This window comes from Poecilia reticulata, linkage group LG5, assembly GCF_000633615.1.
Source record: "Poecilia reticulata strain Guanapo linkage group LG5, Guppy_female_1.0+MT, whole genome shotgun sequence".
Classification (NCBI taxonomy): Eukaryota; Metazoa; Chordata; class Actinopteri; order Cyprinodontiformes; family Poeciliidae; genus Poecilia; species Poecilia reticulata.
In genome coordinates this window covers 1,317,626-1,333,716 of record NC_024335.1, presented here as the reverse complement: position 1 = coordinate 1,333,716, position 16,091 = coordinate 1,317,626, and the positions used below count along the sequence as shown (strand labels likewise).

At 40.8% G+C, this 16,091-nt stretch overlaps 1 protein-coding gene across 1 annotated transcript in view; it reads right to left on the bottom strand.

Moving 5' to 3' along the window:
* ippk (inositol 1,3,4,5,6-pentakisphosphate 2-kinase) overlaps positions 1-15,686 on the bottom strand; it is a 20,765-nt gene extending 5,079 nt beyond the window's left edge. The window contains exons 1-12 of the mRNA XM_008408271.2: positions 15,440-15,686; positions 9,252-9,311; positions 8,015-8,110; positions 7,262-7,328; positions 6,503-6,621; positions 5,794-5,883; positions 5,101-5,159; positions 4,919-4,991; positions 4,611-4,763; positions 4,412-4,532; positions 2,213-2,348; positions 2,025-2,127 (exon numbers count right to left, since the gene is read on the bottom strand). Of these exons, the coding sequence (XP_008406493.1) occupies positions 2,025-2,127; positions 2,213-2,348; positions 4,412-4,532; positions 4,611-4,763; positions 4,919-4,991; positions 5,101-5,159; positions 5,794-5,883; positions 6,503-6,621; positions 7,262-7,328; positions 8,015-8,110; positions 9,252-9,311; positions 15,440-15,520 (1,158 nt within the window). The 5' untranslated portion in view covers positions 15,521-15,686. The remainder of the gene's footprint in view (positions 1-2,024; positions 2,128-2,212; positions 2,349-4,411; positions 4,533-4,610; positions 4,764-4,918; positions 4,992-5,100; positions 5,160-5,793; positions 5,884-6,502; positions 6,622-7,261; positions 7,329-8,014; positions 8,111-9,251; positions 9,312-15,439) is intronic.
* Positions 15,687-16,091: the final 405 nt, after the last annotated feature.

Genomic DNA, 16,091 nt, shown 5'->3' with positions numbered 1-16,091 from the left:
AGCCAGTTTGTCTCGTCTGCAGAGATTCAGAAAAACACTCCAAGCACAGATTCAGACCCAYTGATGAAGCTGCTCAGCAACACAGGGAGAAACTGAAAATTTCTCTGGAGCCTTTAGTGAAGAAGCTGGAGCTGAAGAAGGAAGTTAAAGAGGAGTTTGATCAGACAGCAGAACACATGAAGGTCCAGGCCCGACACACAGAGAGGCAGATTGTTGAGCAGTTTAAGAAGCTTCATCAGTTTCTGGCAAAGGAAGAGGAGGCCAGGCTGGCTGCACTGAGGGAGGAAGAGGAGCAGAAGAGAGGGATGATGAAGGAGAAGATGGAGGCTCTGAGCAGAGAGATAGCAGCTCTTTCAGACACAGTCAGAGCCACAGAGGAGGAGCTGAGAGCTGCAGACGTCTCATTCCTGCACAACTACAAGGCTGCAGTGGAAAGAGTCCAGCGCTGCCCCCTGCTGGAGGATCCACAGCTGCCCTCAGGAGCTCTGATAGACCAGGCCAAACATCTGGGCAACCTGGCCTTTAAACATCTGGAGCAACATGAAGGACATGGTGACCTACACTCCTCTGGTTCTGGACCCAAACATGACTGGTCCAGAACTCCATCTGTCTGAGGATCTGACCGGTTTGATTTATGGAGAGGAACAGCAGCTTCCTGAAAATCCAGAGAGATTTAATGACTTGTGGTGGTCCGTCCTGAGCTCTGAGGGTTTTAACTCAGGGAACCACAGCTGGGATGTTGAGGTTGGAGACAGTGAATACTGGGAACTCGGTGTGTCAGCAGAGTCTGTCCAAAGAAAGGGAGACAGAGCGTCTGGCTGGATGGGTATCGGATTATATGAAAGTAAATACTCAGCATGTTCTCCACCAGCTCCTCTCATATTCCTTTGTGTCCAGAAAAGACTCCACAGGGTCAGAGTGAATCTGGACTGGGATGGAGGAAAGCTGTCGTCCTCTGATCTGGACACCAACACACACATACACACCTTCACTGATGAGATGTTTCCATTCATCGCCACTGATAATATAGTAAAAATCCTGACAGTGAATATCTCAGTGATGAAACAGCAGCTCTGATGTTCTCAGTATGAAGAACAAAAGTTCAAATTAAAGCTGCCAGCAGCCTCATCATAAACGCTCTCCCGCTCCCGTCCACCAGGGGGCGCATTTGACAAATCGTACAAATAGACTCAATGCGAGTCCAGCAGCACGTCTTAAAAGTTTGGCTGAAACCCAACCTTCAAGACGGGTCGGGTCTTGAAGGTCGAAGCATTGGCGAAAACTTCCTGGAGGCAGACATTATGTTTGGTTATCAGCAGTTAGTGAATATAGTTTCAATCTTAGATCACAAACAGGTGAAACAGGATAATCTGCAGTATTTTCTCTCTGTTGGGTGTAAATCATGGCTGTCGGAGACTTCTCTGTATGTAATTGTAGAAGTGCTGCGATGTTCATGCCTCTACAATAAAGTAAGGTCAATGCCCACGGTGTTTTGAATGTTGCCATGTGGCGCTGTTGAGCAGTTTTTATTTCGCACAGGCCTGATGCGACCGTCATGTTTGGTGAGTTTTCAATTATGTTAAGGCCTAAAAAAAAGCCCAGTTTATTTGACTTTGATCATAATAAACACTATGATTACAATATTCCTTCACTGCGCTGAGCTTAATAAAACCTTATTGATCAATAAACACTGCAGAGGAAACTCAGAGGTTTTCATTCCATCATCTCAGTAGATCTTTAGTTTCTCCTGGTTTGGAGAAAGTCTATAGAAATGATTGATCTGGACGATAAAACTGTTAGTGCTGGAGTGTTTGACACTTAAAATCTGTTCAGCATCAAAGCGTTTCTGTCTGACGTCATCCCTGCTGCCCATCACCATGGAAACGTCCTGGGTTTAGTTTCTGTTAAATGACACTGTTGTTTATTTTTGTTTAAAGAGCAAAACTGGAATTTTCAAGAGTGAAAATAAAGAATAAACTGTTCCAGTGTGTCTGTGTTACTGGGAGAACTGGAAACCATGTGACCTTGGCAGCAGCGTACTCCACAGAGCCGTCGTCCTCCATCGAACATTTCTGCACTTTCTCCAAGAAGTTCTGGTCGTACGGTCCGTCTATCTGGAGGCCGGTCCTGATGCAGACAGACAGAGACGTCAGAGTCCAGGTCTACCTGCAGGGACAGGTTTTCCTTCTGGTTCTGGTTGGCCGGGTTCTACCTGTCCTTGGGGAAGTCCTGCAGGTGTTGCTCCACTCGGCAGTACAGAGGATAAAGTCCTTCGATGTCCAACGAGTCCAACATCTGAGTCTGAAGGATTCTGGACAAAATGTTGTTGGTGGGTAAACCTTGAGATCCTGCATCACAGAGAGACGGGTTCGTTAAATCAACCTGGAAATGGTTCTGGTTTCAGGTCCGGTTCCAGAGAACTTCATCAGGAATTCTGCTCCTCTGTTTTATCTGTAACATCAGGACCTGGAAGATGCTGCAGAACCAAAACTAAAACCTGAACTAAACTCCTGTTTCAAACGTCTCGGACCGGAACCAAAGGTTTTGTAGCTGAGCTAGTCCCAATGTGGATCAGGTTTGAACTTAAAATTATTTAAGAGCTTCCAGTAACACTTAGGTTATGAGTTTCTGTTCCATAAAAACGACCAAATAGTCATTTTTGTGTCATGCATCCTTTTAATTAAATCCTTCTGTCTGTTACACCATCTGGTGTGGGTCAAAGGTCACCGGCATATGAATGTTTGTCTGTGTTTATTTGTAAATTTTATTAATAACTTATTAATAATAAGATGTTTACATGACAGAAATCAACACAAAGTCACCATCTACCTGTGTTCCTGTTGATTCTCATCTGGGGAAACTGAACAGATGCTGACCTTCCAATAGTAACTACCAAATGTTGAGGTTTTTATTTTAAAAATGTTAATAAGACTAACTTCCATCACTCAGTTCCAGCAAAACTTTATGTCCTAATTCGACAATAATGTGCTTGTTAAACATAAATACTTTTGTTGAGCATGTTTAGGTCTTATTTCAAAAGTCCTGATTTTCTGCGTTTTTGGTTTCTCAGTCTTGAAGCTGTTTTCCAGTATTCCATTTTGTTTCCTCATATGTTGTTCATTCATTTGTTTTGATCCTCCACTTATTCAATATTTGTATTTTTCTTAGTAGTTCAATTGCATTATTGGTGTAAAGTTGAGTTATTTAGCTAATAAACTCTCAGTGAATGGTTTATTGTGGTTTCTGTGAGGAGGTTCGTCCAGAAGAGTCACATTTATTCCTTCATGAGAGACTAGCATGTTTACCTAATGATTCCAGGTACTCTGATGGTGCCCCAATTAACTAAAGAAACTAACTCCATGAATTATTTCATTAATAATAAATTACTTAACTATTACTGTGTGTTAAAAAACTGGGTTCCCCAGTGGTCTTCTTCCACTCTGTTGTTTCCATTCTAACAGGTACGTTTGTGTTGCTTTAATGTTAAATTTGGAAAAAAAAAAAAACACAGCAGATGAAGAAAATTCACCTTCACCTTTGAACAGATCACAGATTTCTCTACAAATAAAAAGTTAAACTTTGTTTCTAGGTGAAAGCAAGATGACACAGCAAAGCCCTGATGATCGCCTCGTTGCCAGGCTAAATTCATTCATTTTGGCTGTTTACGTCACCATAGTAACTCAAAATGCCAGTAGATGTAAACGCACACATCTCCAGTCTGAGCTGCATGTCTTGCAGATCGTTTGGGTTAATGCTGAGGTTTGCTCTGCAATAATCTGACAGAAGACCAGAGGTGAAGAATAACAGGTGCCTCCACATATTGCCATAGCAACGCTGACCCATAAGGCATTTCTGAAATGTATGCATCAACCAATGTTAACTGTTGGTTTGATCAATGTTGATTTTATATTGTGATCATATTGATTATGTCTAAAGTCTGTAACTTTTATCAAAAAAATATTTTTTACTAATTTATTGTGACATTTTGGTATGAAACAGATAATCTGTGATAAAGCTCCTCTGCCTTCTCCCAGTTCTCCCAGTGCTACTAGAAACAACCAATCAGAGCCTGGAGACTCTGATTGACAGTCTTAGGCTGTCAATCACAATCTTGTGTAGCGCTGCTCATTCTCTGCAGCTAGCATAGCCTGTTGTGAATGCTAAGGACTAGTTAGCATAGCCACCGATGACGGTGGATAAACAATTTTCCTGTACCAGTAAATTGTTTCTTGAGGATGATTGACAACGCTAAGTCCCGCCTCTCGGCTCTGATTGGTTGTTTTTAGTGCATTTGTTCAGATGGTAAGTAGGGAGGTGAAGGAGATAAATTTAACAAATACGTAAAAAAAAACAAATATAAATGTTACATTCTGCAGCTTTAAGTTCTGATGATGTTTGAGAACAAACTGACCGTGGCGAATCCGCTCCCTGTTAAACAGACTGGCCTCGCAGAAGCTCCGCCCCTCTCCTGTCCTGTCGGTCACCTGACCTCCGTCTCCTCCTGCAGCGCTCAGCAGGGCGTTCCCCAGGACCTTCAGACACAAAACCAGCCGTTAGCGCTGACTGACACCAGCAGCTTCAGGCAGAGCCGTACTGGACCGCTGCTTCACCTGTATGAAGTCGTTCAGGACGGCTTTGGTGGTCATGTGACCGTTGACGCGGTTGTTTCCACGCAGGAAGTAAGGTCTGAGGTGGTGCAGCAGAGAATTTGTGTCGGGCGACTCGTCGCTGCCCTCCTTACTGCTGTAGATACACTGACCACCCTGAAACCCAGAACCAGGTGTTAGTCCGGTTGGAATACAAACAAAACACAATCAGCAAAGTTAGCTGGCAACAAGAGAAGAAAACAGCTTAAAAACATAATTTATTAAAACACGAAGGACCAGGAACATCAGAGAACCAAAGTTTGGCTTCATACCTTAAATACTTTGAGGTTATTCTGAGGTTCTTCTATCAGGTGTCTGATGGCGAAGTGCATTCTCTGTCTATTTCTGCACAGAAGAAGAAGAAGAAATCAGACTGCGACAGAATGCAGAACAAAAAGACGGGACGGTTCACTGAAAACCCATGGGACAGGGAATGCATCGTCAGTGAACTCACCCTGAGAACAGGTCCAGGGGACAGTACAGGCTGTGTCTCTTCCACTTCCCGTTGGCCACCTGCGCAGGTGAGACAGAAACAGCAGAGCTGCTGGTGAGAAACCAGAACAGAACTCTAACTGGTCCCAGTGGTCCAGAGACCTGGTTCTGCTCCGCTCTTTAGCTGAAACATCTCTCCAGGGTTCCTGGACATCATTTAGTTTTTCATTTTTTCAGAACTCTGATAAGTGGATAATTACTTCTTCTTTTGTTTTTAACTCTAATAAACCTTTAAAATGTTCTAATGCTCGGCTGGTTGTTATTTGCATCTTCACCACTAGATGTCAGCTTTCCTTCAGCACAGCTCTTGTGGTTTAATGAGGAAGACGCAGTAAAACCTGTCTGACTTCAGTCAGGAGGATTTCCTGTCCATCAGAGCAGAAAGAGAGACAATCTGAGGATGTTCTCCAGCCGACAGGAGGAACATGTTTACTTTCTTCTGCAGCTTTCCTCAGAGGAACCAGCTCAGAAACAAACAGAGCAGCTTTTGTTTTTAGATCAGAGTGATACAGCTTTGCATTCTGCATGTCTCAGAACAGAGGCGTTGATTCACCACAGACCGAGGCGGATCAAACATCAGAGTGTGTGTGTGTGTGTGTGTGTGTGTGTGTGTGTGTGTGTGTGTGTGTGTGTGTGTGAGTCCTGCAGGCTCTACCTTGTAGTGCTGGTGCATGCAGTAGCGACAGACTCTGGTCTTGATGTCCTTGCTGACGTGTTTGGGGGACGGCAGGAAGCCGCATTTAGGCTGAAAACAGAATCAATAAAATTTATTTGCAGGGCACATTTCATCAGCAAGGCAGTTCAAAGTGCTTTACATCACAAAAACACAAAAATACAAAGCCATAAAAAGAACATACATTAAATTTAGTCAAGTATCAGCAGTGCACATCAAATGGAGCAGAACCAGAAACAGAAGACCTGAGAGGTCTGGAAGGCTGATCCAACAGCAGCAGATATTAAAGCCATTCAGCAGTTATTAAACTACCAGCAGTATTTTAAAGTCTGTCAGTGGAAGGACTTTAGAACTGGGTGATGTGCTCTATGTTCCTGGTTTTAGTCAGGAACATAGAGCACAAAGCCGCATCTTTCTGGATCAGCTGCAGCTGGAGGTCAGACCTGCTGCAGTAATCAAGAGAAACACATGGATGAGTTTCTCTAATGCTGAGACCTTAGTCCTCTGATCCTGGAAACGCTCTTCAGGCGATAGAAGGCCGACTTTGGAACCATGTTTAGGTTTGAAGGTTCAGGTCAGAGGTCAGCTGATTGCTGGTTTCCAGCTGTAGTAACTTTAGTTGACTCTAAATATTTCCTCTTTACGCTCCCTCAGAGCGTCACTCTGAGGGAAGCATGGCGACGAGTCGTACCTTGATCTCGATGCAGAGGGGCGGGGTCGGCGTGGGCTGGTGAAGGGTCGGAGACGTCAGGTTGGGCAGACACAGAGCGCAGCCGCTGTAGATGTCCATGACTTTATCACAGCGCCAGGCTGGAACAGAAACACAGAGTGTGGGTTCAGGTCCTGATAAGGGTCCAAACGGGCCTCCGTCGGGTTCTGAGGTCTCACCCATAGGTGTAAACTCAGGGAGAGTTTAAAACCACAAAATAAAAACTGGATATTTTTATAGAAAACTTTGGTGCTGAGCCTTAAGTTTAAATTATGATACTTCCCAAATATTCAATTCCTACATATTTATAGGTTTTAACATGGAAAAAAAAGAGAAAAGTTTAAAGCAACTTAAGATATATAATTTAAATAACACATGACTTGTATTGAGAACCACTGCAATAAATCAATATTTACGAGAAATTTTATTAAGTGGAGTTACTTATTAAAACTTTTTATTTAGAGCCTTAAGTTTTTGTAAAGGTGTAGCAGAGATTAGATCAGTGACTCTGAACCAAACTCAGATCTAAGCAGCATTTGAATCTTAGTTTGACTTCTACGGGTCTCAGCAGGTTGTTCACTGAGAAAAACACTTTTGTTATTCATTGCTACTTACTAGAACAAAAAACTTAAACCACATTTTACCTTAACTTTGCCGACCCCACCAAAATTGCTCTTAAAAAATGTCCCTGTTTATGGCCCCTCCCCAATAATGAGATGGGATCTACGCCCTTGGTCTCACCTGGTCTCTGATGCTGAATCTTGATGGATAACTGTCGAACGAACTCCAGCGGCAGTCTGACCACTTCCTGCCGACCAAAGGAAGACATAACACTTCAAGTACAACATCAAACTGAACTTCAAATCATAAGTCTGATGTGCAGCATCACTGAGCAGCTTGATGCTAATCAGGGTGTACAAACTTTTCACCATATGAGCCAAAATGACTCAGGCTGAAAGTCCTCAACGGTCAAAAATACAACAGAGTATTAGGGCAAGACTAGGAGATATCTTTAAAATAACAGAGTAAAATCATAATATTGCCAGAAAAGTCGTAACTTTAAGAATAAAATTATAATTTTAGGAGAATAAAGTCATAAATCTAAGATAATAAAGTTGTAATTTTAGGAGAAGAAACAGTAATATTAGGAGGATAAAGTATTATATTACCAGACTAAAAACAATGGATAGTGCATATTTGACCCTCCTGGCTCAGGAGAGTCAAATATGCACAAACAGTCTTTAACTGCTTACAAGGGGCCGCAGAAAATCAGCCCACGGACCACAAATGGCCCCTGTGCCCCAACTTGATCACACCCCTAGATCTGAACCATAACCAGCCAGATGATCTGCTCTGTCTCTCCAAACAGAAAACTTTTGGGTCAGACTCTTCCAAAATAATGACAGTTAAATCAGTTTTCACTGTGAAATTAGAGGGATTTTTGTCTTTTTAAAAAAAATATGATTGATGATTTGTAAAAATTGTGCGTATTACCCCACTGTGGACGAACTTTTCCCCCAGCAGGCAGCTCATGACGTTGGAGGTGAAGTCCACGATGTTCTGGATCTGCCTGAAGGCCTGCTCCGCCGTCTGCAACACAACATCCTGCTGTCAGCGCTGGCGTCAAACCGTCCACCAGGGGGCGGAGCCACCCGTCCACCAGGGGGCGGAGCCACCCGTCCACCAGGGGGCGGAGCCACCCGTCCACCAGGGACCTCACTCATCCGTTTGCCGCCCATGCAAACGGAGCTCCAGCCGACACCAGGCGGGCCCGGCAGAACGTGAGAAGGATAATGAAGGGAAATTAGGTCTGATGAAAGTAAAATCAGCGCCGGGCTTCATGCAAATACAAGAGAAGAAGAAGAAACGCTGAACTGCAGCTGCAGAGAAACTGGAACTGAAAACTGTTTCCGTTTCAACTGAATGTTCTGGTTCCGCGGGTCAGAACACAGTCAGAACCAGGGAGCCAGGGAAGGGCATTCATCATATCGTTTATTTGTCGTAAAAACTTTTTGTCATTTTATTTCAAGGGATGTGCAGAAGAGTGGCATAACAAGTCATCTCCAGTTTCATTAAGTTCCTGAAACATAATGACAAATAAAAGATCTTATTAACATGAAAGACTATGAATGTCTATTAATTTAGTCAAGAAGTGTTTTTTGGTAAATAATGACAATTTAAATGCAAAGTTGCATTAAAATGGTCAATTTTGCATGAGAGGAGGTCATTTGCAGACTTTTTTTTCTTTTGGAGTAATGGCTTCTTACTCACCGAGTGGCCCATTTTGGACCAGAACCCGTCTCTTTCGGACCCGTATGATGGTTGGACATTCACATTATGTCTTTCTTTGCAATAATAGTTTGAACAGAAGAATGAGGCTCCTTCAAGCATCTAGAAACTAGAGGTGAGTCTCCAATAACTTACATGTCTCAATTAACCTATCAGAAGCTTCCAAAGCTGTGACATCATCATCTGGGCTTTCCCTCATTGGTTAAAGAAACAGTAATCATTCTGTATGTAAACTTCAGATTAAAATAATGACATTTTCTCTGATGATTGAGACTTTTAGCTAACGAAAATATTTTGTTGATTCTGACAGGAAACCAGAGAAGTTTGTTCTGATTCTGCACAACAGAGACAGATCTAGCATTTTGGAACAACATGAACAAATCAGAACCTCCCAGAACAAAGTGGTTCTTTTGCTGATCAGAAGAGCAAACAGCATCTTTACCTGAGGAGGGTTCTCTGAGTCTTCTGCTGGATACTTGAGGAGACGTAAAACTCTGCAGTGCTGCAGGAACAGAGAGAAGTCCAGTTAGGATTCAAACATAAGAGTCCGACTTTCATCAGCAGAACCGTCCTGAAGCAGCAGAACCGTTCTTCTAAACCCACTGAACCAGATTTATGTTCCTACAGAGAATCTTTCAGCCTTCCTGAAGCAGAAAGAAGCCCATCCTGATCTGGTTCTGCTTGGGTCTTTTTTCTGGATGTTGAGCCGGGCTGATTCAGGTTCCGTCGGCCCTCGTGGCCTTTATTTGACAGCTGTCAGATAGGAAAGCGGATTGGGAGAGGGGGACAAAGGTCAGGGGGCAAAGGTCATAGGGCCAAGGTCATAGGGCCAAGCAGACCAGAGACCACTCCAAAAGCAGGAAGTGGACTACAGTGCAGGGCATTCTGGGTGAGAAGACAACCAAGACAAATGTGCTAGCCTAGCGCTAGCAGGAGAAATGAGTCGTGGTAAAAAAAAATCCTCCAACCGCTAAAATCTGACGCCACTCTGCAAGGAGGGGAACAGGTTGCTCAAAGCGTTCGGTTGATTTGACTCAGAGCAGAGAGAAAGAGAACCGCAGCAGCTGGAGCAGATGATGCAGCTTTGGTCCCAAATCAAACCGAATCTACCGGACTATCAGGAGTCATGTCTGCCCCTTATTTGTTGTCTGTGACCAGCATTAGAAACTTAACAGTTACTGAAAAACGCAACAAAATGATATTAAAAAAAAGGCTCAGCAATTTTGAGTGGCTGAATGATCCCCTATTTGGGGTTATAAAACAAAACAGAGCAACCACGAACATGTATAACAACTCATTCGTCCTAAATGCAATAATGTTTCTGAGTTGTTAACCGTGACGTTGTGCCCATTGCTGGTTTGTGATACTTTTTATTTTGCAATATTTTTCACCACCATGCGAAGCCAAAGGCAAATTTCCACAAGCATTTGTGGACAATAAAGATACTTATTCTTAATAAATCATAAAGTTTAACAGCGAGATCCTGACTGTCCAGCAGCCTCCCACAGTGTTTAGTTACTCTGGTCGACTGACGGTGTCCGCTGTAGACGATAAGCTCTTTGTCACCATTTGAACAATTTTTTAAATCCCATTATAATATTTTATTTCAAACATAAGGGAATCAGCCCAGCCAGAGAGTTTTAGGCATTTTTCCAACAGAAACTGCCCTCTGGGTAACAGCGTCCTGCGTGACTTAAAAACATAATTAAGTCTCAACACACAATAACGCCCTAATTCTTGACTGACAGGTTAGCAGCTCAGTTATGTCGTTCCTTTTCATCACAGCTTTGACTTCCTCATCAGTCTTAGAAAACACCAACCAGATGTGAACAGAGCTTCGGTTTAGGTACTCGCTGATTCCGATGCAAAGTCAACAAGTTGGTACTAATACTTCATAAAAACACATTTATTTTATTTAAAACAGCTCTTCTTTTTAAGGCTAAATCATAAACATGAAACTGCTGCTGTGCAAGTTACTCAACAAGTTGTTGCTAGGTAACCAAAGAGTGCGTTAGTTGGTTGACTGAGAGAGGATGAGCGGATAAAGTCTCTGCCTACATCTCCCAGGATGCTGATCATGTTTCTATTGCCGTATTTCTTGTTACTGACTAATCGTCCAGGACTAAATTTCATTGTTGAAAAATATGCAGTTTCAAGTTTTTCTTTTTCTCCCGTTGCCATGGCGGATTTGCCTCCCATTGATGATTCTATACTCGCGCTCATGCTTAGCTCAGAGCTAGCTTGAATTGAGTTACCTAGTTGATCTCTTCTGTTCTGAAACCAAAAACCATGAGTATCACAGAGCTGGCTAGGTTTATTCAGAGTATTTGTCTTCTATTCAGAGTTTGTTAAGATGACAGAAGGTAACCGTGCAGATGAAAGGTCTGGTATTTGTTTATCATGTCAGGTCTATAAAGGTGAAATGTTGGAGATAAACATAGTGGAAAAACACCAGCAACAGGAGGAATGTCTGATATAATCCCATCCGGAGCGCCGTGATGGATCATATCGAGCCGGTTCCTCAGGCAGGTTCTGACATGGACTCCCGTTTTTACACACAAAGACTCGATTTCACAACGCCTGCGAGTGTCATGGGAAAACCTGGAGCTGCAGTTTGGGGGTGGATGAGGATTCAACACCACCAGAAACCTGCTGGGAAAATGTTCCCAGTACAAACATCCCAGTTTAACCCTGCTGGAAACCAGTAAGCAACACAGTCAGTTTAGAGACAGCCAGGTAAATTCAGATGAACGCAAACTTTCTCTTCCTGAACTCTTTGTTCTCACATCAATCACCAGCAACGCAGCCTAAAGAAACCTGACTCCAGGTGAGATTCACCTGGCGTAAAAAACAAACAAACAGAAAAACTCTCCAACGTGAAGCTAAAATCATCGTAGTTTCACACCAAGCCACCGGCTCCAACTTCCTTTCTCAGGAACTAGTGGTGACTTCAGAACTGGGCCTAACGGACTCACATCCCACTTTCACGACTCCACTTCTTCTTTTATTTCACCTTTTATTATCATTTTATTTTGTTATATGTATTTTTTTCCCTTTTTTAACTAATGTACTCATTTATGTTTTTATTTTATTTCAGTTTTTTTACTTTAATAACTTTATTTCTTTTTTTAGTGTTATTGTTTTCATTTACTAATTTTTGTTATTATCCTTTGCTACATATATTTTTAAACTTTGCAACTTCACTTCTTCAATTGATTGTTTTCATTTACTGTTATGTTTTGCTACATATTTTTAACTCTTCAACTTCAATTCTGTTTATGCATTTATTATAATTATTAATTTATTAATGTGTTTTTATTAACTTCTAACAATGTCCAGGTTAAAGGAGGACCAAAATTGACATAATTAAAAATAAATGCCAAAAAAAAATAAAATAAATGTGTTTTTGTCAAGAAATATATATAAAATGTATATTTTACATTCAAGAAATGTATAAATTATATACATTTCTTGACAAATGCATGTTTAAGAAAAAGGACCAACAAAATACTTATTTTGTGATGAAAACGTATATATATGGAAACAAAATATATTTCTGCTTTTATTTTTACTTATGTCAGTTTTGATCCTCCATATATATGAATGTAACAGCTAACTAAATGCAAATTAAGGTCTAATTTGGACATTTCTGGACTTTTAAGGCCAGAAACAGAGAATATTATTTGTTATTCTCCTCAGGTCTGAGTTCATCGAAAGCAGCCGGCGGTCCGTCTGTGGCTACAAGCGACGGCGGTGTTTCGGAAATGGCCGCCTGGTTTCAAAGCAGCGTGAGAAACGCAGATCGTGTTGGAGCAGCGTTCCCCCATCGGGTCCTCAGGCACAACTCTTTGCATGTTTCAGATGTTTTCTGGCGCGAGCTGCAGCAGAGAAACATCCAGAGCACACAGGACCGTTTCCCCCGACGACCACTGGGTCCAGTTGGGCCTCAGGGTAGAACGGGATTACATCAGCAGGGCGCCAATATGTTCAGGAGAGCAAAAGAATTTTATTTTAATTTTTTTTAACAAATATATATTTTGCCAACATTGTTATATGAAACTCAGTGGCCCATATGAGTTGCAGTGATATTTATGGATTTTTATGAACATAAATAATATTATTAATTTAATTTTAATAATTTTATATGACATTAAACTGATCACATTTACCGCAATTAATCATATTTTCAAATGTATTGATAAACTGTGAAAAAATAGTAAAATTAACATAATTAACTGAATTTTATGACAATTAAAATTTTTATCATAATAAGAAATGTATCACAATAAATGCCAAATGCTACATGAAGATATTATACTGGTAAGGAGATTTATATAATTGTAGTCTATTCTTTTTTGTTACGTTTGTCTGAAAACTATAAAGTCAAAAACTTGAGGGAAGCACAGCGACTCTTTCAAATTTCCAGGTTTTGTCAGGAGCTTTGATCCTGTTGTCACAGGATCAAAGCTGACATAATTAAAAATAAAGCAGAAATATATACGTTTTGTTTTTCTTTTTTCCTCAGACGTGCGTTTGACAGGGAACATATCGAAGGTTAGGAACACGTTTTCAGGAGCGTGTCCCTAACATTTCTTTGAGCCAACAGTGGTTAGAGGTTTTCAGCAGGAACATATTTCCTGTCAGTAAAAACAGAAGCAGGACCACAGTGTCTGTTTGAAACCAGCGTTGGACATCAATCAACTCCAGAGCAGGATTAAAGATGATCCGGTTCAACCTGTTTGAACTTCAGAAACAAAAGATGTGAAAAATGTAAAAAGAACACCATTATTCCTGCCGAGCCCAATTTTACTACAGAGTTTAATGGGTTATTAAACATAACGTGTATGAATGCAAAACATTGTTCAAAAAAACAGGAACAGAGGGATCTGAACGGCACACTTCGCCTTCCATACCAGACGGGCCAGAACCAGCAGGCAGTGGATCTGCACTTCTTTATTTTTATTTCAATGTAGACACCTTGAACTGTCAGTTAATCCCAGAACATGTCTGTAACTTTAAAACCCTTCTGACCGTTAATACATCATAAGGTGCTTCATCTGAACAACAGAAGACGGACCAAACCGGTTCCCAGTGATTCAGGTCCAGTTCTGAAGTGACTCATAGTCTTCTGCACTTATTGCTCAACAACATGGTTAGTCTCTGGACGGTTTCGACTGCTCAGACACACAAGAGCCAGACCATAAAAAAACACTCTATTGAGAAATAAATGTCGGTTTTAATGTCAGATAAAAGTAAGAGAAGGCCTATTAAATCATTTCCATCAGCAGCTGATGTAAACACTGATGCTAAGTCCGTTAGCTTCCCAACAGCCCCGATACTTTGGTTTTTTAATCTAAAATATGTCAAACTCTAAGTAAATCTGCCCGATGACACATTTAAACAAGATTGTGATGTAATAAAATACATAAAAGTGCTGTTACTTCGTTATATGGAGCTGTTAATATGACTTAACTAGCTTCAACCGTTGCAGCGGACGAGGGTGAAGTTAGCTTTCGATTCGAAGCTTCCCTAAAGGGCTAGTCCACAGTTTCTAAAGACCCTAAACTTTCAAAAATCTGAAATACTGAAGAAAAATCAAACCAGGATTGAATTTCCTTTTGAGATTATTTGGAGGACCAAAATAAAACATTATAAGTTTTATTTTCATCCCATTTAGGTATGTATGTTTTTGGTATGTAGATCGTTACACTTTTTTGGTGCATACTTTAACAGCTAATACCTGAACTGAATTAACCTGCAGTTAATGCACATTCCTACATAAACATAAGAACTGATGATCTGTCAAAAAAAATCTCATTTTTAATACATATGATCTACTTGTGAAATATGATAAAAGGACAAGTTTAAGTATGTTTGTTTTCATGAAACATGAGTCCAGAATCAACACGGATGCGTTTTCAAGATGGAACCACAGGTGTTGGGTCTGAAAAGGCAAAAGCAACTATTTAATACAGTTTTCCAAGAATATTAAAGTTTTAATTGGAGGGTTTATGTCTGTCAATGCAACATGAAGTTTAGTAATACTGAGTTTTGTATAATAACAAAGAAAAAGCTGCACATACAGAAGGACGAAAATGTCAAGTTTATTAAAACTTCTGCAATGTTAACTTAAACTATAACTGAACTCATGTTTGAAATATAGAAAATAACTGAGTATTTACTTAAAGTAATTCTGAATTTTTCTTTTCATGTCAGGTGAATTAAACCTAGATATTTAATTATCTAAAACTATTCTCTTTTTCGAGACTCAAACAAATTTAAAGCAATTTCATACTTCTCAAGCAGTGTAGAAAAATGATAAACAATATTTATTCCCAGACCAGATGTACTCAAGTCTACGTTTGGAGGTTCTAGGTTTGATCTAAGGCAGTTCTGAAGTCCCTGAAATCACTATTTATAGAAATTTCAACAATCAAAATTAAGTTTAAGAGAGTAAACTTTGCTTAGATAAAACTATAATCAATGCAAAGTATTTTTCTCAGCTTTGGTCAAACTAGTTGCTTTGGATTTGGTTGTAGACCGGATGCCTCGGGTTCTCTAAATAGTGAACTAGCCCTTTAAAAACAGCTTCGAATCAGACGCTAACTTCAGCATCGTTAGCCTATTTACCTGAACATGGGAGACCACCAGGCTCTTGTTTCCTTCTCCGTGGTATTTCCAGTCATTTTCATCCATTCTGTCCAGTTCCATCACACCGCGGAGAGCCGACCAAACTCCCGACACACACCACACAAGGAATCAGGACGGTGCAAAGCCCGGACCCTGCTGGCTGCTAGCGGCGGACCGACAGGCTGACACCCGGTGTTCTGTCAAAGTCCGTCCCTCTCAGAACCCCCGGCCCCCCTTTCGAACACGCCTCTGACGTGCTGTTCTTCTTCTTCTTCTTCCTCCTCTGTTTTTTTTTTTATTTTTATTTTTTAATGGCGGTTGGCAAACAGCTTTAAGGCGCATTACCGCCACCTTCAGGTTGGAGTATGGATCAGAAGCTCATAGCCTCCTCATCATACCCGTTCTTCTAAGAAAATAAAAAATACTATCAAAAACTATATCCCCTGACGATCTCTGAAACAACTCTCTAATATATAACTTATTTTTATTTCTACTTAACTCTCTAAGTAGTAACTCTATTTCCCATACATATTTGTTGCATTCTAAGAAAATATGTTGTACTGTTTCTAATTCTCCACAATAATTACAACAACCTGTATTATGTTTATTAATTAACTTAAGAGTACTATTTAATCCTTTAAACCTAATTCTA